Here is a 27,100-nt window from a genome sequence, read left to right on the forward strand (position 1 = left end):
ACTGCACTATGGCAATACCTGGCTTGGCATGGCTCTCCTTCCCCCTCTGGTTTCCCTGTTTGCAACATGGATCGGCTCTGGTCCTACCTCCAAATGGGAAAGATGGACGGCCACTTCAGTTTCAGAACCTCCGAGAATTGAATAATATTACATGAAAAATGTGAACACCAAGATCTTAGCCGAGGCTAGCATCACAAACACTGCTGATTCCGTTGACACGGTTGAGATGGACTTCTCTTGGTTTGGGGGTGGGGGGGCCCCCCGAGCAGTGCCAGTTCAGGGTGTGCTCCCGGGTGGCTGGGGGTGGGTGAGGCCTGCCGGCAGGCCCATTGGGAGATCACCCCCCCCTCCCCCCCCCCCCCCGCCCCGGTCTCCTCTATCAGGCCAGTAATTCCATTCACAAAGGCCCGGCCCTCCTGACCCAACTACCTCTCAATGACCCCACCTACGAATACCATCACACTGGGGTCTAGGGCTTGGGATTTGGGGAAACAAAGCCATTCGGTCCATCACAGATTTCTTTATTGCAACCAATAAGCTAGGGTTTCTCCCTTGGAATACCAACAGGAGCAAAGACACGTGGACTATTCTATAGACTTCCAGTTCTTTCCTTGACTCCGCCTTTAGCATTTAACTACGGAACTTCCCTAATGTCAGTGAGTCTGATGCTAAGTGGCCAGCCACCTCGGTCCCCGTTCTTGTGGGCTGGCGGCTCCAGTGTGTCCCGCTTTGATCTGCCCAGGCCTGCAGTATCGGGTACCAGTCAAGAGGAGGGTGGAACCCACAAGTTAAAGGATGGTGTCTGGTCTGGAAACCCACACGAAAGGGTTACCTTCAGAAAGTGTTTAGTGTAGGAACACACGTGGCCTGGTGCTGCTGCCTCACAACCGTAATCTTAGCTACTGTGGAGACGGAGATCTGAGGGTTGCAGCTCCTCCAAGTCAGTCTAGACAGGAAAGTTCCTGAGACTTACTTCCAACGAACCACCAAAAACCCAGATGTGGAACTGTGGCTGAAGTGGTAGAGTGCTAGCTTGAACGGAAAAGCTAAAGGACAGTGCCCGGGCCTAGAGTTCAAGCTTCAGTAATAGACAACAACAACCACAACAGCAACAACAACAGCAGCAACAACAAAACATGGCCTGCCCTGAGAAATAAAGATCAAAGGAACGTGGCAAAGTCAACTTCTTCTAGACCCTTTTCCCACCCCTGGAAAACACAGACTTCCTTCTATGACCGTCCTTCCTTCTGTGACCAGGTGTTTTGTGAATGGGGAGGAAAAGAATTCAGTGGTCCGGAAGGAAGTCCGTAGAACGTGGAGCTAGCAGAGCTGTGGTGAAGCATCGATAGTTAGGGTCTCCCGCCTGGGGAGGGAGAGGGGACCTTGAGATCTCTGTGAGGGGGGGCACTCCATCTACAAAAGCAGCACCCACCTTCTAAGCTCAACTCGAAAGGACTCATCCTTGCTGCTTTCCTTTTGCCAAACATCATTATTTCTCCTAGCAGGGTTACATTGTCTTGTGATGTAGAAACCAAAACAACAAAACTTACTGTAAAGGGGATCTACAAAGGGGTTACAGTTAGAGAAGTCGGGTAATGGATGCATTTCTTTTTGAATAATGTTATTTCGTCCCTCCTTTTCTCCCGGTTGTTTCCCTCCTGAGTCCCCTCCTCTACAAGTTTTGTATAGTTCACTTTCAACATGGCGTCTAGCGAGTATCACTGTTACATTTGTTCACCCTTTGTCCCACCATTTCTGTGCTCTCCCTTACCTTGCCCAAACAAATAAACTTACACACAAGACAAAAGAGTACAGAAATAAAAAACAGTGACAAAGGGGAAAAAAATTGCGTTCATTTCTTGGAGTTCATTTTGATAATGATTATAGGCACATAGCTACTGAGCCTTTGTGATCTTCTCCTAAGAATATCCTCCTTTGGTTTCACTGAGTGAATGCCTAGAATCCTGTATAATTTATCATGTCCAAGTGTATTTTCTGTCTTTCACCATCTACATGTTTACTTGTAGAGTTATAGGCACATTCTAGCTACAGCAACCTATGTTTCTTTGGATCTGGCTTACTTCGCTTTATATAATTTTTCCAAGTCTTTCCATTTTCTTATGAACGGTACACTATTGTTCTGATGGAAGCATAGAATTCCATTGTGGACACACACACACACACACACACACACACACACATCATTACCACTACCACAACAACATCAGCTTGCAGGTGATTCATTGTATTTTGTGTTGCTGAAAATTTCCCATGTATCTCATTAGCAGCAGCCCTTTATTCCTCAGAATATGCAAATCGAACCACTTCAGTGTTCTACTTGAACAGCTACAAAAGAAATAGCAAGACAAGGAGAGGAGTGCCTTGCTTATCTTAGTGTTACACATTAACATGGTCTGCCTTCACAGAACTTCTTCAAGGTGGGTGCACTTAAAAAAAATCCAATAATTGACAGAGTAATTACCCTGGCATTTGAATGCTAATGCAAACGTTGAGAGGTAGCCTTTAGATGGGTTCTCACCTGAAGTCAATGGGACAGAAATAAATTCAAAAGGAAGAGAATGCCAAAATGTCTCTTAAGATCTAATAAAAAAAAAATAAAGCTGGTTACTGGTGGCTCATATCTAACATCCTAGCTACTCAGTAAGCTGAGAGGTGAGGACCACAGTTCAAAGCCAGCCCAGGCAGGAGAATCTATGAGACTCTTCTCTCCAATTAACCAGCAAAAATCTGGAAGTAGAGCTGTGGCAAAGTGGTAGTATATCAGCGGCCTTGAGCAGAAAAGCCAAGCCAGAGTGCGAGGAACACACACACACACACACACACACACACACACACACACACACACACACACACACACACACAGAGCAAAGACAGCTAGCAAATTCAGTTCTGTGAGTTCTATGTGGAATGTTCCCAAGTGTCTGCTCAGCAATCCTTGTGTGCTGACCTGTCACTGTATGTTTGCTGTCACTTGCGTGTTATTTTTCATCAACAGTAAGTAACAATACAAATCGCCACCAGCATAGACACACTGCATCTACTTTCTACTCAACTTATGACGTACCATGGGCACCCGGGGGAGTTGCTCCCTGAAAGTATCTTGGTGAATCTTCACAAGAACCCAATGTTTCTTTTAGCCCCATCTTCCAGATGAGGGACTGGAGGCCAAGAGGCCTTAGTTCACCCACACAGTCGCCGGGACAGCATTCCAGTGGAGTGTGACCCCAGAACTCCCCTCCTAACCATGACTCCTGCAGTGTTCAGAGTAATAGCCCTTCCCATCCTCTCAACAGCTGACCACGGGGCTCCATGGGCACCTGAATAAATGCATGCATGCATGAATGAATGACTATAGGAATTGAAGAACCAATAAACAAGTGAACGTTCTTTCTGGACTGGATTTTTAAAATAGCATACCCTATCTCAGTAGTGAAAATGTTGCCATGGTTTAGATCTGTGTGTATGTGTGCGTGTGTGTGTGCATGTGTGTGTGTGTGTGTGTGTGTGTGTGTGTTGGTACTAAGGCTTGAACTCAGGGTCTGGGTTCTGTCCCTTAGCTTTCTGGCTCCAGGCTTGTGCTCTGGCACTTGAATCACAGCTCTACTTCGGGCTTTTTGATGGTTAACTAGAGATGAGAGTTTCACAGACTTTCCTGCCCAAGCTGGCTTTGAACTGTGACCCTTAACTCTTAGCCTAGTGTTAACAGTACAGGTTTCAAGCCCTCTGTCCTTGGCCAGGGCTTACAGAATCCTCTGGGGTGGGTTAAACATGAAGAGAGACGCCATCTTGCCATCTCACCTTTCCTCTCCTGGAAGTCCACTCCCTCTTCCTCTACAGAGTTTCCCCCTTTTGTCAGCGCAGGAAGAGAGGATTCCAACCTGGGGACTTCCACGTTTGTCCCTGAGTGGTTCCCTTCTGCAACATTCCTGCCCTACGGTTGGGAAACTACCCCTCATGTCCCCAAGGTTAGTTTTGAACTTGCTTGGTAGTCCCTTTGAAATTGCCCCATCCCTCTTCTCTTTTGACCCCCACGAAACCCCGGGTCCTAAGCGGGAAAGCCTGCTCGGTTATTAAACATGACTGTTCAACTGCTCATGAATTATGGAGAGAGGAAGCTCATGTTTAGACTCATTCCCCTCTGCCCGCCTCCACCAGAGCCCACATAGTTTCCCCTTGGAAAGGAAAACATTCCTGACCTCTGTTCAAATGCTTCTCAGAAGCTGTCTGGACTTGTGGAGTCTCTGAAGTCGCCCTGTCGATTAGTCACATCCTTCCCGGTGTGTGGGGCAGAGCTCCGAGGAAGAAGGATGGGACCTGCTGCAGAAACTACTGGGTGCTGGACCCCTCAACCGCCGCCCAGGGAGCCCCTACCACCGAGCCCCTACACAAGCAGAAGCGGAGCAAAGGACATGAGCTTCCTGTTGTAACAACAACAGCTTCTCTTGGTTCTTCATTCTGTGTGTGTGTGTGTGTGTGTGTGTGTGCGTGTGTGTGTGTGACTACTGGTGCTTGAGCACTGTCCCTTACTTAGCTTTTTTCACTCAAGGCTGTCACTCTACCACTTGATCCACAGCTCCTGTTCGGGCTTTTTGATGGTTAACTGGAGACAAGAGCCCCAGTGATCCCACACTGTCTTTAGATCTCAGCCTCTTGAGCAGTGGGCATTATAGGCATGCGCTACTGGCTTCTATGGGGGCCTTGATTTTAGAACTTTAATCCAGGCGTCCTAGAAGGGAGTCTGGATCTAAAGAGGAACAGTGGACGTTCTGGGCCCTCAGGACTATGCACATTTTTCTCCTGGCTCTGAAAGTCCTATGGTTGCCTCCCTGGTCCTTTGACACTGGTAGATCAGTTCCAGCCCTGAAGTCTTAGGTAAGTGGCACGCACAGGTGAATGACCGTGTGTACTGGGTTGCGGGTGTGACGCTCGTGTGTGTCTGAGGGAGAAAGGTGGACAAGGGCATCAGAGGGGACCCGGGGCTGGCAGGGAGGGTGAGTAGGTTTTTTTGTTTTTTTTTTTTTTGGCCAGTCCTGGGTCTTGGACTCAGGGCCTGAGCACTGTCCCTTGCTTCTTTTTGCTCAAGGCTAGCACTCTGCCACTTGAGCCACAGCACCACTTCTGGCCGTTTTCTGTATATGTGGTGCTGAGGAATCGAACCCAGGGCCTCATGTATACGAAGCAAGCACTCTTGCCACTAGGCCACATCCCCAGCCCAGGGTGAGTAGGTTTTGATGTCAGTTCTCAACACATTTTCCTGGGTCCTCGGTTTTCAATCTGTAAAATGGGAAGGTTGAAAGAGTGATCTAGAAGGTCCTTTGGGGGTCCAGGTTGCTTTCCGATTCTCTGTCTCTACCTCTCAAGCCGGGTGAAACTGTTTACAGCGGACTTACCAAAAGACCTTCCTGAAAGTAAGCCTGGATTCCAAAGTGTGCTCTGTAATTTTCCTTTTCACACAAGTGTGGGTCCCAGATTGTGGTTTTGGAGAACGTGTCTGGTTTCTGTAAGTTTCCAGAAGAGCTTTCATGTGTGAAACCAGTTAGACTGAGATAATAGGGAGGTTAATGGTAAACTACAATGTCACTCCCTAATCATTCTAAATCTAGGAATCTATACTATAACATTCAATGGAATTTTTTTGTAATTAACAGAAGATAGTGTGGGCTGGGAATGTGGTTTAGTGGTAGAGTGCTTGTTCGATTCCTCAGCGCCACATACACAGAAAAAGCCAGAAGTGGTGAAATGGCTCAAGTGGTAGAGTGCTAGCCTTGAACAAAAGAGGCTCGGGGTCAGTGCTCAGGCTGTGAATTCAAGCCCCAGGCCTGGCAAAAAACAAGACAAGACTGGTGAGGTGTGATTTGGGCTGGGAATGTGGCTTCGTGGTAGAGGGCTTGCCTAGCATGCACGAAGCCCTGCTTTGGATTTCTCAGCACCACATGAGCAGAAAAAGCTGGAATTGGCGCTGTGGCTCAAGAGGGAAAGTGCTGGCCTTGAGTAAAAAGAAGCCAGGGACAGTGCTCAGGCCCTGAGTTCAAAAAAGTGGCAAAAAAGAACGAAGAAGAAGGAAGAAGGGAGAAGAAGAAGGAGGAGGAGGAAGAGGAGGAAGAGGAAGAAGAGGAAGAGGAGGAGGAGGAGGAGAAGGAAGAGGAGGAGGAGGAGGAGGAGGAGGAAGAGAAAGAGGAGGAGGAGGAGGAGGAGGAGAATCAGAAGAAGAAGGAGTCCTCTGGGTATGGTGACACATGTCTGTAATCCCCAACACTTGAGAGGTAGGAGCACGAGAATTCACAGTTTTGAAGTCAGCCTGGGCAACAGAGTGAGAGCTCATCTAAAAAATAATCACCCAAAAAGCCAGATGCTGGCGTCTCATACCTTAATCCTAGCTGCTCAGGAGGCGCAGACCTCAGGAACATAGTTTTAAGTCAGCCTGGGCAGACAAGTCTGAGAGATCCTCATCAACAAGTAACGGGCAAAAAGCCAGAGGCAGAACTGTGGCCGACGTGGTAGAACATCAGCCCTGAGCAAAGAAAGCGAAGCAAGTGGGTGGGGCCCTGAGTTCAAGCCCTAGTACCACAAAAGAACCTGTTCTTAGACTGGCTATGAGAATGAACCATTTGAGCCAGCAGTGTTCTCTCTGCGCGCGTGTGTAAGGAGGTATACTGCAGCACGGTTTGGATGTGGGAAAAGTTGGAGCATCTCGCGTGTTCCCAGAGAAGCGTCTTTGTGCTTTGCTGCATCCCCAGCAGCGAGAACAGTGCAGGGCACATAGTGCGCCCCAATAAAAACAATGAATGGGTGAATGGAGGGCATGAGCTTCCTATTTAACCTAGCTAACGCTGCCCATCTTTTCCTTTATGGCTTCTGGGTTATCACAATAGCTCTGCTTCATTACTTTTCCTTTTTGATCATCAATTCCTTAATCCATCTTGGATTAGCGGTTTATGAATATTTTTTTCCCCCTCAGGCATTCTAGTCCATCCTGACTTTACTTTGCTTGTGATGGGAGTCTACACTTTGGGACTACTTTGTGCGGTGTACAAATTCTACTCAGAAATTATTGATTGATTTGTCTTGGTACTGGGGCTTGACCTAAAAAGACCCTGCGCTCTTGTTTAGTCTTTTCACAAGGCTTAATGGAGCTTTACCACTTGAGTCATGCCTCCACTTCCAGCTTTTTCTTGGCTAACTGGAGATAAGAGTCTCACCGACTTGTCTGCCCAGGCTGGCTTCTGGACCGTGATCCTCAGATCTCAGCCTCCTGAGTCGGTAGGATCACAGGTGTGAGCCACTGGTGCTCAATTTAGAACTTACTTCAAGGTGATTTCAGTCTGATCCAGTTCATGCTTATGATCCCAGCTTCTTGGGAGAGATTGGTACCTCCTGGCTTGAGGCCAGCCCAGGCAAGAAGTTAGCAAGACCTCACAATCAGTAGGAAGGGCATGGTGGGGTATGCCAGACCTCTCACCTACATGGGAGACTGTAGGGAGAAGGATCAAAGTCTGAGGCTGGCTCTTGGCAAAAGCACGAGACCCTCTCTGGGAGACAACGAAAGCAATAAAAGGTTGGGGCAAGTGGGAGAATACCTGTTTAGCAAGTGCAAGACCACTGTTGAGAGAGAGGGAGAAAACCCAAATCATGTTTTTATACAATAAAGCACAAATACACACTACCAACCATGAGCAAATATGACCTATAGTGGCTCACTCATAATTCAAGGATATGAAAAAAATTCTGTGCCTTTCATCTTTCATTGAATTGGGCTCCTCTGGAGCTAGGAGACTATGTTATGTGCTCCATAGCCTTGGGCCCAGTACTTGACTCCTAAAAAACCCATCCATACTTAAGTGAGGAATGGGGTCGTCCGAAATGCCTTTAGGTAAGGTGACAGTATGCTTTCTTGCACTCATTATAGCGACTGATGGGGAATTACAATGATTGATACCATCGTTACATCTTTCCAGACCAATGTCCAACATACGCTTCTAGATGGGAGAAAGCCACCAACTCTCAATTATCCGGCTAACAAAGGGCAGGAGAGGAACAGACTCTCAAGTGGATGCTGATTTTACCTTACATTTTGTTATGTGTAACCTTGTTACAGCACATTTCCTTGCTAATTGGTTTAGGCTAACCTGACGTAGGAGTCCCAGGGTTCTATGCGCTGGCAATGATTGAAGGAGAGAAGATGGCCCAGGTGTACACGCAGGGAAAGGATGGGTTGACCCAGATAGACATAAGGCCGGTAACTAATTGGGCTATTGAGAGTTGTTGGAACCCAGGGCTGCATGCATGCTAGACAAGCACTCTACCACTAAGGCACATTCCCAGCCCACCCTATCTTCTAATTGAGAGTTGTTGCTATCATAATTGGTTAGGTCAAAAGGAATAAAATCGTGCATTCCTACAGTGCTTTACAACCTCAAAGGTTCTTAAGTCCATGACTCCATTAACTTTCATAACCATCGTCCTGATACTGTAAAGCAGGCTCTGCTAGCTTTGTCCTACAGCTGGAGGGATGGCAAGATGGAGAGGGAGTTACGCGTTCACAATCACATTAGACTGTGCAGTCAGAGCGTGGACTCGTTTCTTCTAAGATTAGTGTTTTCTGCAATACCACCGCTATAATCTGAAGAGAAGGGGGATATGGTCGGCCTCCAATCCCGTGCTGGAAGGAGGCAAGAAGTCAATTACAAACATTTAAGCACAAAAACGCTCAAGGATTGTTTGGACAAAAACAACAGTCTTCATTTTTTTTCTGTAGAACCCCTGATTGCTCTGCTCTTCTCCAGTTTCTGCCTAGGTACTCTGGTAGAAAAGTCAAAGAATATGGTAAGAATTTTTATGGGGTATGTCATTTGAGGGTTATTTCAGAAGCATTAGTCACTACTACTAATGACCAGATGGTGAGGCCTCTCTGCGTGCCAAGCACTGTGCCTGAGGTCTCAAATAAAGACGTCACCATCACCGATAATTTGAGCAGACAGCACTGTCCCCATTTTACAGATGGCAAAACTGAGGTTCAGAGAAGTGACTCCACAAGGTAAGGAAAGAGGCTGAAGATGCGAATCCGGAACTCTCAACATTAATTCTTGTAACAGGATTTCAATAAGCGTGCATATATTTATATGGTTTAAATAAGCATAAAATACTACAACAAGGAGAAGTCCACCACATTTAGGCCTGAATAGTTTATATGATTTATGGAAATCAAAGCGCGCTTGTTTTCTAAGCACTTTTTCAGGCCTAAGGCCTTGAGCTCAAACCTAGTACTTCCCTTCTACCCTCCCCCCAAAAGGAAGATTTTTTTTTCCCAGCATATATTTACATATGAACAACAGAGAGAATGAGAATGTTCTGGTTTCTTGAGCTGACTTTGAGATTCTCCTTTCCTGTAGGAAGGCAGCGCGGGAGGGAAGCCTGCCACGGGTCACTGTCATTTCTCTGAAGGACGCCGCGGCGAAGGGAAATGGCATGTCTTTCAGAACGGTCTTTATGAAGCTCTCTGACATCTTTCAGATTTCTTCCCAGTATGTTTTGGACATGTCCTATTTTGCTACGGATCTTTTTATCCCCCTTCCCTATGCCCCTGACCTGTTTTATTACCTGGATTTCAGAAGTGAATGATGACAGTGCAGTGTAAATTCCCCTTTTCAGCCATGCCTGAAACGTAAAGCTGCTGCCCAGCTGGGCAGGTGGGCCGATTCCCCCCAACCCCCGCCGGCTCAGCCTCTTTTGCGGCTAGGGGAGGCCAAGTCACCAATTCCTGTGGATTTGCTGAGTGGAAAGCTTCTGGGAAGGGTTTGCTCCCTGGTAGAGGGGTCAGATGGCGATGTTGCCCTTTTCCTGGTCTGTTTGTAGAGAATACCCTACACATGAGGTGAGCGGCAGCGCTCAGGCACAAAGACAAAAGCCAACAGGCAAAGGACAGCGCAGAATGACAGGAAGAGCGCGCGTCCTTGACAGCACTGTTGAGTGGTGAAATCCCTGCCAGTGGTTATGCACACCTGGATTCCTGTTCTTTAGCGCCAAGCCACCCTAGGCAGAAAAGTCATTGAGACTCTCATCCCCAATTAACCACCAAGAACGCTGGAAGTGGAGGCCTGGCTCAAGTGGTAGAGCATCAGCCTTCAGGGAAAAAAGCCAAGTGAGAGCGTGAGACGCGGAATTCAAGCCTCAGTATGGGCACAAAGCAAGCAAACACACAAGAATCTGTGATAACTGTGATAACTGTCAGTCCTCCCTGAGAAACCTACTACATTTCATTTCCTTTGATGGCTTTTGAAGTGAGGCTCCTCCATCCTAGGATAGACACTCAATGTCAAGAACTCTGTGGGTCACAGTCTCACTCTATAGCGCTGACATGTACACACAATGAGGAAATCTCTCCAGAGGATTCAATGTTATTCATACTGAGAAGTTAATTTTTCTTCAGAGAGTTATTTCTTCTTCTTTCTTTCTTTTGCCAGTCCTTGGGCTTGAACTCAGGGCCTGGGCACTGTCCTTGAGCTTCGTTTGCTAGCACTCTACCACTAGAGCCACAGCGCAACTTCTGGCATTTTGTGTATGTGGTGCTAAGGAATGAAATGCAGGGCTTCATGTATGCTAGGCAAGCACTCTACCGCTAAGCCACATTCCCAGCCCTTCACGGAGTTCTTTTTTTTTTTTTTTGGCCAGTCCTGGGCCTTGGACTCAGGGACTGAGCACTGTCCCTGGCTTCTTCCCGCTCAAGGCTAGCACTCTGCCGCTTGAGCCACAGCGCCGCTTTCTGTATATGTGGTGCTGGGGAATCGAACCTAGGGCCTCGTGTATCCGAGGCAGGCACTCTTGCCACTAGGCTATATCCCCAGCCCCCTTCACGGAGTTCTTATGTTCTCCATCAATATAGGTTTTATTTTTTAGAAAACAGCGATCGCTCTGATTACTTATTCTACTTTATTTTGCATTTTCTCAGGAAACGAGAAACGAGAGTTGGTCATTTCATGTCACAAAGAGCCAGTGTGCCCTCAATTAGATAGGTTTGAGTGCAGGAATTTGGGAGATAAGCTTATTATGCTGCATTAGACATTCACTACTTTCAAAGCCTGAAGTGAAGTTATTATTCATTTACCAAAATAACAGCTGCCGATTCTTTGGGTATTTTTCTTCAAAAGCACATACATGATTTATCAAGAGCAATGACAAGAACATGCACTTCTACACACGGGTAATAATAAAGGGGCTAGGAGATCACATATAAGATATGTGGTGACCAAGTCACAGGTTAGGGAAGGAAGCCCACTGTACAGCTAGAACCATGATGAGTGAGCAAATGAATGAATGAGGCATCTCTTATGTTCCACGGGCTGTAGCACCGAGGGTTTGCTGCCTTTGGAGTCAGTCAGGTTTTGCGCGTGTGCCCATGTTCAAGCCACCTTAGCTGAATTTCTTGTTGCAGTTCCATGAGGCTGGGGATAATAGGAGCTCTGCCCGGACGCTCCAACACGCTCTCTTGGTTGCCTAGTGTATAATGTCGGAACAAGGCTTTTCCATGAAGTTTTTGGGGAGGGTTGCAAACGTGATAGGCCTAGGTGAGTATGTGAAAAATCTTGTGAACTGTACTGGGTTGTTTTCCTGTCTCTTGGCCAACGATGGGGTAAATTCTGCCTGAAATCACATTTATTTTAGAAATGTATCGTCAGCACTGTTTACTGGAATAAGTATTTCTAATAGAAACAAAGGACTTACAAAGGACTACCGGTGCTGAATGTGCTGGAGAGTGAAGGACTTGAAGAGGAGAGACAAGACTGCCAACTTCCATAAAGGCCCAAGGACAGTTTCAAGGACACTTAAGGTAAGATGTTTTAAAGCGGATTCTCTTATGGTTTTAGTAATCTGAGTAGGACCCAGGCTTTCCCTTAGGTAGTGAAGAATAACAGGACATATCACAAACCACGAAGATATAAGGGGTCACCCATGGTCTCAATATCATGCATGGGAATCACATTGAAAGAGAGGCTAAGCTGGATGTGGTGGTATATGCCTATAATCTCTGCACTCAAGTCGTTGAGGTAGGAGGATCAAAAGTTTGAGGCCAGTATGGGCTACACAGCAAGGTTCTGTCGCAAAAAACCCAAAACAAGACCACATCTCCCAAAACAACATAAATAGATGAAGAGAATGAGTTAGATGGTCTCCATGGCAGGTATAAACCAAGACCTCCCAATGCGTGCCTGAAACTGCAGGTAGCAGCGGAGCCTTACATGCTATGTTTTGGGTGCACACATACCCTTGTCATCAGGTGGTAAGTGTAATAATCTGCAGACATGCAGGGCGGCTCAGTGACTGGGCTCTTAGTGTCCTGCCCTTCTGTCTCATTTCTTACACTGAAGATAAGCATCCCTTAGGCAACCTATGTTTTCTGGTACTTTCTGTGGGGGATCTAGCTGCTTGCATGAGCCTCCAGAGTTGGGCTGAATGCTGTCTAGTATTCCTGGGCAGGTGGAACTGAGCTGCCTATGTGTCTGATCAACTTTACTGTAGCCTGAGGGACAGTGCTGGCTAAGAGTTCAATGTTAATGAATCATAACATGTTAACTATGGTGTTCCTAAACAGAAACACATGCCAAGTCCAGTGATGGACGGATGGACGGAGGAGCGTGCTCCCAGGGTTCTAGCGGTGTGGTCTGTAGAAGCAGCAGGTCAGAATTCATTAATACAGGGCTCTCAGCACCCTAGCAGAACCTAACTGGTGTAAACGACGAGACTGCCCCATATTTGTGCTTCTCCGTGCTGCTGCTTCACTACAGGAGAACTAACCGTCCTTGAAGGTTAATTGTGGGCCCATCACCACGCTAAGCATTTACTCCTGTAACTCCCACCTCCATCCGGTAATCATGGTGGTATCTTCATTTTACAGCAGAGAGGTTAAGTAAATGTCTCAAGGACACACAGCCAGTGGCTGTGCTAGATTATCATGCCTGGGTCATGAGGTGGAGATGATAACTCTGAATGAAGCATTGTTCTCGGTCTCAGAGTTTTTATGACAGTGGAAAGTATAAGGGAGAGTTTGAGGAAGGGTATTTACTGAGTGAGAAGAGATTCTCCTGTAGGTTAGGGAACTTGTAAGCTAAGCAGAGACAATTTGTCCTATTAGAGATCCCGTCTAGGTATCAGATAAAGGCGAGCTTTCATCAGCACGAAGGCTCCCGTACTTAATAAAGCACACGAGACCCACCCTTAGTGATTCACCCATGTACCTGACAAGTCATTAAGTACCTACCACATCCTAGGGATTTCTGGACTCTGGGGATTCAATGGTGGAAAAAGTAGATACCAAGCACTACTAGTCTTAGACTGGAGGTATGGCTCAATGGGTAATACACCTGCCGAGGAAGCTTGAGAGCCCGAGTTCAAACCTCAGTGCTGTCAGAACAAATAAACAGAAAGCACTAGGCTCAAAGAACCCATGTTCTAGAGAAATGACTGAAAGGTCGGATGATATGGGTTTAGGTGAACACCAGGTGGCCTGCATTATTTGAGGACTAGACATTCTGAAAAGCCTCCAGCCCTAAGAACTGCGGGCTGGCTCAATGGAGCAAACACTGACCATCACAGCCTCCCCCCCCCCCCCCGTCCCCAAAATGAGACGCCTTACAGTCACTGGCAGTTACCACAGAACCGTCGCTTTGAGCCTGGGCGGGACATTAAGTCGTCTGGCAAGTGTTTACACATCTGCTGCCTAGGCTACTTCCAGACCAACGAAATCAGAGTCTCAGAGTGGAGCTCGGGCATTCGCATGCTGTGCCACGGGCACAGCACGCTGTTTCCGATGCGCTCTACCACTTGACCCACAGCTCTACTTCTGGCTTTTTGAGGGTTAATTGGAGATAGGAGTCTCATGAGCTTTCCTGCCTGAGCTGGCCTTGAACCTTGATCTTCAGATCTCAGGCTCTCCAGTAGCCAGGATTACAGGTGTGAGCCACTAGTGCCTGATAAACCTGTTTGTTTTCTTAACCCTTCTCTCTAGGCTCTTATCTCCTTGTTCTCTATCCCCTCCCGGAGATGAACACTGCCCCCTAAGTGGGTACCTCCTCAGTCTAAACAGGCCCACTTATAGTTAAGTATTTTAATTTTTGTTTGTCAGTCATAGGGTTTGAACTCAGGACCTGAGCTCTCTCTCCCTCTGAGCTCTTTTGCTCAAGACCAGTGCTCTACCATTTGAGCCACAGCACCATTTCCGTTTTTTTTTTTTTTTTTGGTAGTTTATTGGCCTTTCCAGCCAGGGCTGGCTTTGAACTGTGATCCTCAGATCTCAGCCTCTTACGTAGCTAAGATTACAGGTAAGAACCACCAGTGTCCAGCTGTGTTTTAATTTTTTAGCTGAGTCCCTGCTAGCCTGCAACTCCTGTATAAGTCAAAGAACAGAGGTGCTGGGAATGTGGCTTAGTGGTAGAGTGCTTACCTAGCATGCATGAAGCCCTGGGTTTGATTCCTCAGCACCATATCAATAGAAAAAGGTAGAAGTGGCGCTGTGGCTCAAGGGAAGAGCGCTAGTCTTGAGCAAAAAGAAGCCAGGGACAGTGCTCAGGCCCTGAGCTCAAGCCCCAGGACTGGCCAAAACAAACAAACAAACAAACAAACCCAACCAACCAACCAAACAAAAACCCCTAAAACCAGACACATCAACTACAGCAAAGAAATTATTTTCCATTGACCACACTCTGAAAACCAAAGATAATCCTCATTGTGAGCCTCTTGGGCACTCATTATACTAAATTTCTCTAAGCCATGATTTTTGATTCACATTCTTGTTTGGAGCTAATATTTACATTAAGAAAAACACCCCCAAATGATCGAACATTTCATGTACATACTATACTGATAGAATACGCAGGGAAGAGATAGGTCCATACGTACTGGATGTAGGTGAGCGCCTAATCCAAAGTTATGTATCCAAACTGACAAAGGATGCTATTCAGAAAACAGCACGGGTGACATTCCTTGAAGGTAGCAATTCTCCACGTCGCAGAGCAACACAGAAGGCTGCCCGGCGTCTCTTACGGTTCCTATCGGCGTGTCTGCCTTGGAGTCTCGGATCTCTTAGGACGTAGAGGCAGGAGTGCCTGTCCTAGAATCCTTGCAGAACAAGGGGGGAAAGTTTGGGGGATTTGTTTGTAAGGGTATTATCCTCTCGTTTCATTGGTAGCAACCTATCATACCATGGTCCAGCTGTTCTGCAGGTGGGGGAACAATGAATGGAGGAGGTCAGGCTCGTGCAGCCGGGAAGCATGGCGGGGATTGACTCAAATGGCACACCGTGAACCACGCGCTGCATTCTCGGCATGCGCTTCCCTCTTCTTGGATGCGGGCTGACTCACCCATGGGATGTTCCTCCCACCGCTGGAGTGGTCCTGCCTGGGGCAATAGGCTGCATGAGGCTCCTAACACATCCCAGCTATCTTCACCCCAAGGCAGTGTTGGCCAAAGACGGCCCGGCCCACCTCTCCTGGAAGGCACGGCCTGGACGGGCTGCCCCACTGAGGCGGCCCGCCAGGCCAGGGCTTCCTTGCCAGCTCTGGTGGCCTGCCAGCAGCCACGCGCGCGCGTGGGGGGCCGCGGCAGAAGCGTGGATCGAGCGGGACTCGTCAGTGACACGGCTGCGTGGCCCCGCTCGGAAACGAGCGATGGGCTGGGAGGGGGAGAAAGACAAAAGCCCATTTCTTTGAGCTCAGCCAGACAGGAAGGAGGAGCAGTCTGCAGAGATGGGCCGGGTGGAACGCAGCCTCAGATGGGAGCACCTCCAAAGGCAGCGGCGAGGGAGGGGCACCCCCTGCCGCCCGGAGCCTGGATCGGGAAGGCCTGTCCAGCCCTGTCAGTTAGCTTCCTTGTGAACCAAAGGCCCCACGGCACAGAAAGAGCCAAGTCTGATCCTCTTTCCTTTCCTACTCTGAACCTCGGATCTGAGACACACTTCGGGCAGAGTGAGGCCTTGGAAGTCTTGGCCCGTCAAATATCTGATCTGTGCCCCAGCCTGCCCCCTCCAGCTGGGCTGAGCGCCACTAATAAGCGAGCGCACCACACGATCCCTCCTCTCACCGGCTCCACCTCTGCGCACGCATTTCATCGTCCATCAAAAGCCCCCGGGCCTCCCGAGGGAGGAGGTCCTTTGGAAGCCAAGGCTGCCACGTAATTGCTGGAGCTGCTACTGGGATTCCCTTTCAGATCCCCGAGCGGAGAGTTCTGAGGGCCCCCACGGAGAAGCAACTGGCTTTGTGTCCTGCGGGCTTGGGCTAACCCGCCAACATTCCCGAAGCCTCGGCTCTGTGTGGTCCCCTTCAGACCCCTCGGAAAGTGCCGGGAGATCTGGGTCTTGATGAAATGGTCTTCCCTGCTTGGAGTCAAGCCAGAAGAGAGCAGAACAGATGTCGGGTCTAAAGCGTCCTCACGTTCACCGCTCGACCGCTGGCTGGCTGTATGATCTGCGGCGGTGCACATGGAATGCCTGTGAACGTTTCTGACTGAGGAAAAAGACAGCCTCTGTGGAGGGGGGAGCCGTCCTGTTTCAAGGAAAACATCGCGAAAGAGGATCGTGATTGGCGTCATCGGCACCTCTGTTAGAACACTAAAGCATTTGCTTCCCCCTCTCAGAAAGTCAAAATGGATCACCCAGGTGCATTTCACGGGTTGTCTCATGATCGACAAGAAAAATGGCTCTGATTTCCTATGTTTATTTATTTATTTATTTATTTATTATTATTATTTTTTTTTGCCAGTCCTGGGGCTTGGACTCAGGGCCTGAGCACTGTCCCTGGCTTCTTTTTGCTCAAGGCTAGCACTCTGCCACTTGAGCCACAGCGCCACTTCCGGCTTTTTCTATATATGTGGTACTGAGGAATCGAACCCAGGGCTTCATGTATAGGAGGCAAGCGCTCTTGCCACTAGGCCCTATTCCCAGCCTCTGATTTCCAAGCATACAAATTCCTTCAAGAAAACAGCTCTCCTGAGGGCCATATCTTCGATGAAGAATATTCAAACTAGGAAGACTGATTATGAAACAGTGCAGGCAAGGGTGAAGCCAAGGCCAATGCTTGGGAAACAGTGAATAACTAAGTATGGGGATAGTAGTTTTTCTCCTTTATCCTATTCAGAGTTAACAGAGAGCCCTGGTGAAGGTCAAACAGTACAACCAACATTCTAGTCCAGGGGTCTTGTTAGGGCAAGTATTTGTGCTAGCTAACTCAACACTGTGACCCTTTAAGAGTTTATTAAGTTGAAAAGTCGGCTTTAAGATTTGTAGTCTAGCCTGATGCTAGACAGGTAGGTATAAAAGAAAAGCCCACAATGTGAAGGAACATTGGATACATTAATTCACTCAAGAAACCTGTTTTCCACTGAATATAATATGAAATGTATTATAAACTACACACTATCTGCCAAGAACACTCCGTTAAGCTTTGTTAGACATAATTTCTATTTCATGTTCATTGAAGAAGATCTGAAAGTATCACACTCCTCTTGTGAGTTATTTTGCACACTAATATATGCAAAATAAATTCAGTAAGATTTCAAACTTTTTCACACAAGTTTGACTCTTATGAATTACAATATAATAATAATAACAACAACTACTATTACGTTGGCAGTAGTGGGGCTTGAACTCAGGGTCTCATGTTCTTACTCAGCTTGCTTACTCAGCAGGTGCTCTGCCATTTGAGCCACATCTCCACCTTGCTTTTCTCCGGATTATTCTGAAGAGGGAGTCTCATGGACTTTCCTGTCTGGGCTGGCTTCGAACCGTGACCTTCCAGATCTCAGTCTCCTCGTGAGAGAGAATCAGAATAACAACAACAGAGACTGGACAGACAGAGGCAGCGGCCAGTGGAGACAACGCCCCTTCTTCTTCCTAAAATCCCTGGAAGGCCGAGATGGCCCCCCTGGCAGGGACAACATCTCTGGTAAAGCTGCAACAGACCTGCGCAGGGCACAGGCAGGCGCCATTCCCCTCGGGGTGAGAACTGGACGCCGACCAGCTGAGACGCGCCCAAAGGGATTTAAAAGGGGGACGCAAGGAACACTACTTTCTGGCCTCCCTTTTCACACTATCTTGCAGGGAGAAGTCTCCTCCCCCGGCTCCTCCTCCTTCTCTTCCTCCTCTTCCTCCTCCTGCTCCTCCTCTTCCTCCTCGCTCAGGAAGCTGGTGGACGGGGCCTCGTAGGGCCTAAGACGGCTCTACCAGCCAGGAGTCCTCGTTGGGGGGCTTACACCAACCCCCTAGTGGCCAAGAGGCCGTCCTCATCTTCCTCACTTTCAAGCAAACGTGGCCCTTGCTCCCACTTCTCCTGCCTCACAGTTCCTCACCTGGTTGAGAGGAGAAGGGTTCAAGACGCCTAGAAGGCATCGCTTCAGTAGCTAGGATGACGGGCGGGAGCCGCCACCACCCACTCGTTTTGCTTTGAACTGTTTCAGGTGTACAGAAACAGAAGAATGTGGCACCGAGGCGGCACTGTGGACACGCACACCTCGCTGTGAACGACAGCAAGGCTTTCTGGGGTCCCCAGGCGAAGCGCCAGGCCCAGGCCGCTAGTCACTCACTGCCTGCCGGACTGGACCTGTTACCTCCCTAGCTTCATCACCGGGATCAAAGTTCCCTTTCCGTCCACAGTGGGGGGGGGGGTGGGAGGCGCGTGCGGAGGCCCTGGCAAGTGCTAGCGCAGGGTCATGCACCGCACCGATGCCGACCAGCTCCGTGCTCCCCGCAGAGCACCATGGGAGTTCCCAGGCTAGCTGATAACCAGCTCCCGGCGACCGGGCCAGCGGCTGCAGTGGTTTGGTACCCCTCACGTCATTTTACCTTTGCAGGAATCTTGTGATACAGGAAGATTAAACTGTACCTCCCTTCATGACAGGCATTGCCCTGAAGATGTAAGAGCTGCTCTTTCATAGTGGCCGACTTCCGTGGACTTGGCCCGGGCCTTGTCAAACCTTGCGGGTGGGAACTTGAGCGCGTATGAACGGGCCTTTGTGCAGGCTGGGTTACTAGGTCTGTCTTACCTGGCCTGAACCTTTCTTGTTTTTCAGCCCCAAAGCCGCTGTGTGCAGCTGCGGGCTGCCGAGGGAGGAGTAGATGCTCCTAACCTTCAGCCTGGCTAAGGACGTGGGGGAGGAGGGGGGAGGGGGAGGGGGAGGGGGAGGGGAGGGGACGGCTGGGCTCCAGTTGTTTTCAGTTAACCTTGGCCTGCTTCCTTCTGAAGAATGTAAAGGAAGTTTAACAGATGAGCGTTTTTGTTTTTTTGTTTTTTGTTTTTTCCAAAGGGGTCATTTTTGCCATTAATCCAATTTGGGATTAAATAACATTCAGCCCCTTGAATACATCCATTTTCAGTCAAAAAATAAACAGTCCTCCCACCACACACGATCCGATCCCTGCTGGCTTTCTCCTCTCGACCTCCCAAATGTTCTCTTGAAGGACTGGGGCGGGGGGGGGGGGGAGTGTGTGTCCTTGATTGACCCTGAAAATCCACATGGAAATCTTCCACGGACAAGGCTTTACAGCTGACGAGAATGGGCACACTCCCTGAGCTCTCCACGCTGGACTCCACATCCCTTTCAAAGCATTCTAGCCTCACCAGCCCTCAATTTCAAAGGAAGTTACCCTCTGACACCCCCTAGCTTGCTAGTTCTGTAGACAATAATTAGGGTTCCCCTTTTCTCACCAGTTACCGGGAACAAGCTGTTGTTTATTCCACAGTGAACAAAGCACAGATAGGCTCAGATCCCGTGGCCGGGGGTGGGGTGGGGTGGGGGGGTGGGGGGGTGCAGCTGGAGCTAAAGGAAGCACCGCGATCTCATCCCCTGCGAGGAGGAATTAGAATGAGGGAGGCCGGCCGCCCTTGGACTCTACCCAACGGTATTTTGTCGCTCAGCTATCCAAGAGAGAGCCTTATAAGGTAGTTTCTTTTGGAAGGCTAGTCTGCAGTGGACCCCAAGGGCAGGCTCTGGGGACAGGATGGAGATCATAGTGAAGAACGTCAGCGAATGCTTTCTCAGCGTTTCCCACTCCCTCTGGGAGCTGCACAAAGCAAAGCGCTGGAATGGGAACCACCCCCCACCTTCGCTGCCTCCTCAGTGAGGTGAGTGCTCACCCAACCAGCCACCCGAAGGAAAGTCCTCCCTACCGCGTCCTCCAGCTGTTCTTGAGGCTATTTCATTCCAGCCTCTTCAATTCTATTTCCTTGAAGAATTGTAGAACGGCCAGGAGGCCTTCCATTTAATAATGAATTCCTGAACTATGAAGAAATATTAGCTTGCTCCTTGGATTACTTTTCACAAGAAGAATATGAAATTCAGGGAGGTCCTTCTTCAAGATGGCCCATATTCTTTTCTAAGGCGTCTTCAGCTCCTCAGAACTTTCCTACAATGTAGTGATTAAAACTGGATGGAGTGATCGTGAAGAGCTGGCGATTGCGCTCATCCTTCTAGATGTTTCTATGCTCCAGAAGGGCAAATGAAGAAAGAAAAGTTCGAGAAGCATTTCTGCTGGGATAGTCTTGGAGATGTGACTGTTCCCATTGTGGTGTGTGAAGAAGAGGGAGAGGAAGAAATGGGATTTAGAAGGAGGAAAGCGCCTCCTGAAGTAAACCAAGTAGTTGTAACTTGGAGCCAAAGTGACCGGCAGGGACTGTGTGAGCAGCCATTAAAAATAAGAACTCAGGAAGGGCTTCTCACTCCCAATAACCAACCTTGCCGTGCGCAGCAGAGCCCCAGGTTTGACGGGGCTTCTGAGGTCTGAGAGACACCAGCGGCCTCGTGAAGAAGCTCTGACATGTAATTACGGTACCAGTTCTCCAAATGGAAGTGTCTGACTACAGTCATGCGCTTCCACTCTCTTCCCCCAAGGGGAGCGAACAGACAGGTTTTCTAAACATGTACCACTTAGCGGTTCCCACAAACCTTGTGCTTGGAAGACCCAGGCCCTAGGGTAGTGGCTGTGTATCACATCCTGACTGGACTCTGTATAGTGGCCAGCGGTCCCCTGCCCTCCCTCTCTGTGTGGTGGGCACAGGCTACTCCTCCCTTATTAAAAAAGTATGGCTTCCATTTTCTTCTCTTTCTTTTGGTAGTACTGGGGTTTAAACTCAGGGCTTTGCATTTGCTATGCAGATATTCCATTGGCTCTTTCTGCTTCAGTTATTTTTGAGATAAGGCCTCACGGAGACGATGAGCTTTCTATTTGTTTCTTTCTTCAACCGGGGTGACATGCAGGAACCAAGGCATCCAGCTTTCTCTGTTGAGATAGGGTCCTGCAAACTTGCGAGGCTAACTTTGAACCGCCGTCCTCCCAGTCTCCACCTCCCAAGTAGCTGGATTAAAGGTGTGAGCTATTGCTTCTGGCTCTAAAAAGGTGTGTCCTTAATTGGTAACTAAAGGGAACATATTATTTTTGCTGTACAACCTTTTTTTTGTGTGTGGTACTGGGGTTTAAACTTGTGCTTCGCAGGCCCCAACACAGTGTTTTGATATATGTATATGTTGAGGAATGGCTTAATAAAGCATATAAATCGTGTGTGTGTGTGTGTGTGTGTGTGTGTGTGTGCGTGCATGCATGGTATCTGGGTTGTGCGCTTACAGGGCAGGCAAATTACCCGTGAACCACACTTCCAGCCATTTTTCGGCACCAGTTATTGTTGTTGTTTTTGTACCAGTAGTAGGGCCTGAACTCAGGGCCTGGGTGCTGGCCATTAGCTTTTTGGCTTAAGGCTGGTACTCTATCACTGAAGCCACAACTCCACTTCCAGCTTTTTAGTGATTAAGAATCTTATACACTTTCTTGCCCAGGCTGACCTAGAACTTTGATCCTCAGATCTCAGCTTCCTGAGCAGCTGAGATTGCAGGCATGAGCCACTGGTGCCTGGATTGTGCTAGTTATTTTGGGGATAGTCTGGCTTTTGTCCTGGGTGGAGGCCTGAGCCTCCACCCACCCATTTCAGTCTTCCCGTCCCATGGGATGGCAGGTGTGCACGCCCATGTCTCACTACTGGTGGAGAAGGGGGATCTCATGTACGTGTCCGGCCTGACTTCAAACCTCAGTCCTTCCCATTTCAGTCTGCAAGTGCTACGATCGATCACAGGCATAAGTCTCAAGTACCTGGTTTTTGCATGCTTGCTTGCCTTTCTCTCTCTCCCTTTTCCTCCTTCCCTCCCTCCCTCCCTCCCTCCTTCCCTCCCTTCCTCCTTCCCTCCCTTTCCCTCCCTCCTTCTCTCCCTCCCTCTCTCTTCTTTCTTTCTTTCTTTCTTCCTTTCTTCCTTTGTGTTGATATCAAGTCTTTTAGCAATTTTTAAGCACATAAGACATTGCTAATAATGAAAGTCATTGTGATGTGTAACAGAGCTTCTGAGTTCTGGAAAGAACCCAGACCTGAGATTTTGTGTGTTTTCCAACATCTCAAAGCCCCTCATTCCCACCCATCCTCAGCCCCTGGGGTACCACTTTACTCTCTGCTTCTACGAGTTTAACTTTTTAGGTTTCACCGACAAGGGAGATCATGTATCTGTCTTTCTATGCCTGGATTATTTCAATTAAGATGATGTATTCCAGGTTCATCCATGCTGTCAGAAATGATAAGGTTTCCTTCAGTGGCTGGATGCTGAGCAATGCTAGGAGAATAACACCATGATGGGGTGTGTGTGTGTGTGTGTGTGTGCTCAGATGTAGGCAAGGAAGCGTTCCAGGCAGAAGGCACAGCATGTACTAAATTATGGAACCAAGAAGACTTAAGATGCATTGAGATAACACAAAAATGGCACATACATTGGGGCAGGAGAGAAAAGGCCAAAATAACAGAATGGGAATGGATAGTTTATTTGGGGTGCCAGTTCTGAGGTTTGAACTTAGGGCCTAAGCACTGTCTTTTAACTCTTGCACCTCAGACTGGGGCTCTACTACTTGAGACACAACTCTACTTCTGTTTTTTGATGGTTTGAGATAGGAGTTTGACAGATTTTCCGGCCTGGGCTGGCTTAAAACCATGATCCTTAGATCTCAGCTTTCTAAGTGGCTAGGATCAATGCAGTTCTATCGTGAAGATCTTTCTGTGCTCAAGTTGTGAGTTGAACTTGGTCCTAAAGGTACTAAGAAGAAAGACATTTAGGAAATGATATTCTAGTACCCTAAGTAAAAATTAACTCAGAAGAGGCAATCATACCCCAAAATATCACAGTGTCTCAAGTGTGTTTGCCAAAGAGAGAAAAGATTTCAAGAACCACAAGCAAAGATGTAACCGGGAACTGGAATCGAAAAGTCCCACGACCTCTCCCAACACTGTATTTTTATGACATGCCTCAGCTTCTTTGTATCAACTTCTTTTCATTAAACAGAATTGTCAGACTCACCCTTCTAGCTACCTAGGATTTCAGGGACGGCAGTAAGATCTAATGGCACTAAATTCATGATGACAGCTCCAAGATCTGAGATGATTATCTCATTACCTTTCAAACAGATTTCCAGGCAGATGGCTTTGCCTTCCACCGCAGAGGAAGAGGAACAAGGAGGCCAGGCTCACTATCCACAGTGGAGCAAATGATGATTCTCTCAGGAGAGGAGGGGAAGGTTGAAAGCATCTCTAGAGGTTCAAGGACCAAGGAGAAATGCACCCAGAAGTTGCACCCTGTAAACCTGCTTTCTAAATCAGGAGGGCCAGGTTTTCTTTCCACACACGCACAGTGCAAACAGGCTGCTATCTTTTCAACAAGTGTATGTTAAATGAGACTTAAAAAATGTACACTGTTGGGGCTGTCTTACCACGCCTCCTTTCTGCAAGAGTCAAACATTATTCAACTTTCTTCTGAGGACAGAAATACCTGGAACAAGGTAGAAAATGTCTTTCCTATTCTTTGCAAAGCTCTAGTATGAATGCCATAGGAGTAAACTGTGCTCTGTCTAGTTGGCTTCTGATTGTCATTAGCAAGTTGTCCAAGCACATCCAAGATTCAATAGAAATATACCAGGACACCCGGTTTCTATCCCGTTCTCTGTATCTCTTCTGCTCTCTTTCTGATACCTCCTACAACCAGACCCCATACAGCTCAGTTCAGGGTGGGAGGAAAGGCTAGTGTACATCAAGGGTTCCAGTTTTAGATGCTGTTTATCCGAACCTCTCCCAGGTCTGAGGAAAAGCAAGGCATTTCTGAGATGCTGGATGAAAAATGAGGCCCTGCCTTTGTAGGAAACACCAGACTCAACGCCGTACCATCCTTCTGTGTTAAGTGGTGGCAGAACTAAGAAGCAGGAGAGGACATGGGATAAAACTAGCTGCAGATGAGAGAACAACAATGTCTAAAGAAAACCACCAGGCTAATAACGCTCTGGTCCTCTCCTTTCCACCCCCCTCCCCTCCCCCAACCGGTTCTGGGGTTTGAATTCAGGGACCCACACTCTGGCTTGGATTTTTGCTCAAGGCGGGCACTTTACTACTCGAGCCACTCCTGACGTTTGGCTGGTTCCTTGGAGATGAGAGGCGCTGGATTTGTCTGTGAGGGCTGGCTTGGAATGGTGGGCCTCAGGTCTCTGCTTCCTGAGTAGCAAGGAATACAGATGTGAGCCACCGCTGCCCGGCTCAATGTTCTGTTCTGATCAGACAAATCCCAGCGACTTTGAAAGGACTGGGGAGAAAATTTCTCTTGGAATGCTTCCAAGAAAATCTCAATATTTAGATGAATTCTTAAAGCACATGCTTCTTTTTATGATGATTGATACATCATATCATGAAATCCAAAAGCGCAAATAGCTGTTGCTGCTGGCACATAGGCGTGGATTAAGTGGGGTTGTGCTTTCCTCAGATTAAAGAGATAAAACAGCCCAGAGTAAGTTACGCCATGGAAGATTTCCAGTGGTGAACTTGGAAATGAATGACATATAACCTACTAGCAGATGGACTTCTGGGAAAAGCTCTAAAGAAAGAACTGTTTGGAAATTTGGAGAAAGTGTGAAATTCGTCAGAGAGGCAGCAGCTTCTCTCCATCAAATAATTGCCTTTCCCGGCCTCCTTTACCTTGGCTGAGACTAGGAGAGGAACTGCCAAGCTCAGATTTCTAAGTTTCCCTTGCAATGACTGTTGATGGAAACTTATTTCAGGCGTTAGACTTAATTCTCTTCTCCAAGTGCAGATTTTATTTTGTCTCATTTCGTTTATGGCAAGTGTGGGCTTGTATGGAATAAAATAAACAGTCAAACCCAATCTCAAAAGCATTCCTGCCGAACAGTGCATCCTGGAGACAAACTGTGCCCCCCGGAAAAGAACAAATAAGTAAGTGAAAGAACAAGAAGGAGAAACCAAATGGTCATAAAGTCCACAACAGAAACGACATCATAAAAGTTCTTCCACTCAAAGAGTTTGTGTTTTATTTTTGGCCCACAAGTGTCATTAGCTCGCTAGATGACGGTTTGAGCATCGGCAGAAAACTTGTTAAAGCGCGTATGAAGAAACAGGAAACGAATTTTAAAATACAATCTGGGAACAGAAGGAGGAACAAACAACTCTCTAAAAGGTACTCCGCCATTAAAACTCTCCCTTCTCCTCCGCTCTAGAAAGAACGATGAGGGAAGCAGGCACCCCTGGCTCCCCAAAGCCGCGGGCGCAGCGCTCCTGGGTGGATTTGCCAGCTGTTGAGCCAGGAGCTGGAGGGGGGGAGGCCGGGTTGGGGAGGGCAGGGCGCGCCGGGTCGGAACCTCTGCTATTTATACACTGGGTTCTGGGATCCCTCACTTTCTTGGCGTTTGCACCAAACCTTAAATAAACCCCCCCACCCCCCCTCCCGGCCCCCCCCCCACCCTCAAACAATAAAACCCCGAGGAGGAAGGCTGGCATCGCCCATGGCTCCTGGCCTCGGGCGGCTGCCGACTCCTCCCCTCCCGCATGGCTCCAAGTTTGCTATGGAGAGCCGCTGCGGGCACCAGGAGGATGCCCCGTCGGGTGTGTCCTGAGCCCTCATGGGTACCAGGTGGACGCCCCGTCGGGTGTGTCCTGAGCGCCATCGCGGGCACCGGGCGGACGCCCCGTCGGGTGCATCCTGAGCACCCTCGCGGGCACCAGGTGGGCGCCCCGTCGGGTGAGGCCCCAGCATCCTCGTGGGCACCAGGTGGACGCTCCGTCGGGTGCGCCCTGAGCGCCATGGCGGGCGCCGGGGGGACGCCCCGTCGGGTGTGTCCTGAGCACCATCACGGGCACCAAGGGGACGCCCCGTCGGATGCGTCCTGAGCCATCGCGGCACCAGGTGGACGCCCCGTCGGGTGTGTGCTGAGCACCATCGCGGGCACCTTGCGGACGCCCCGTCGGGTGTGTGCTGAGCGCCCTGGCGGGCCCCGGGGGGTCGCCCCGTCGGGTGCAGGCCGGGAGCGGGGGGGGGGAGGACGGCGCGGGTGCCCACCTTGCTCGCAGGTGCCCTTGCTGAGCTGGACGACGGGCGGGTCGCCGCGGCTCTGGGCGCGCAGGGCGGCGGCGCGCAGCCGGCAGGCGTTGGCGTAGGTGGCGCCGTCGCTGCCGCACACCGGGTAGCGCGCCTTGCACACGCACACGCCGCTCGCCGCCGCCCCGGGGGGGCCGCCGGCCGGGCCCTTGCGCCGCGGGCGGCGGCTCTTGACGCACTCCATGCCCGGCGCGCAGTGCCCGCCGCCGCCCGCGCCGCCCCCGCAGGGCTCGCCCTCGCCGCGGGCGCACACCGGGCAGCAGCCGCACGCGTCGCGCGTCTCCCCGAGCGCGCAGCCCCGCGGGGGCAGCGGCGGGCAGGCGGCGGGCGCGCACGGGCCGCAGGCGGCCGGGGACGCGCCGGCGGCGGGGGGCGGCCGCGCCCCGGGCAGCAGCAGCAGCAGCAGCAGCGGCAGCGAGCGCTCCATCTCCACGGCGGCGGACTGAGCGCGCCCGGGGCCCCCGCGGAGCCTTAAACCCCGACGCCGCCCCGCCCGGCCCGGCCCGGCCCTGCCCGGCGTCCGCGGGAAGCCCGCCCCGCCCCTCCCCACCACCCCCGGGCCGCCCCGCCCGGCCCCTCCGCCGGCCGCCCCCCCCCCCTCCCCGTCCCCAGCCGCGGGGCGGCGCGCGCACCGAGCCCGGGGCGC

At 49.6% G+C, this 27,100-nt stretch overlaps 1 protein-coding gene and 1 long non-coding RNA gene across 2 annotated transcripts in view; one reads left to right on the forward strand and one right to left on the reverse strand.

The window, feature by feature from the left end:
• Igfbp7 (insulin like growth factor binding protein 7) overlaps positions 1-26,882 on the reverse strand; it is a 59,723-nt gene extending 32,841 nt beyond the window's left edge. Inside the window, exon 1 of the mRNA XM_048364811.1 lies at positions 26,416-26,882. Within this exon, the coding sequence (XP_048220768.1) occupies positions 26,416-26,881 (466 nt within the window). The 5' untranslated portion in view covers position 26,882. The remainder of the gene's footprint in view (positions 1-26,415) is intronic.
• On the forward strand, positions 7,267-23,266 carry LOC125364971. The gene is made up of 3 exons (XR_007213603.1): positions 7,267-7,306; positions 11,914-11,916; positions 23,064-23,266. It is a non-coding gene; the product is annotated as an uncharacterized LOC125364971 (long non-coding RNA).
• Positions 26,883-27,100: the final 218 nt, after the last annotated feature.

Source organism: Perognathus longimembris, chromosome 16 (assembly GCF_023159225.1).
Source record: "Perognathus longimembris pacificus isolate PPM17 chromosome 16, ASM2315922v1, whole genome shotgun sequence".
Classification (NCBI taxonomy): Eukaryota; Metazoa; Chordata; class Mammalia; order Rodentia; family Heteromyidae; genus Perognathus; species Perognathus longimembris.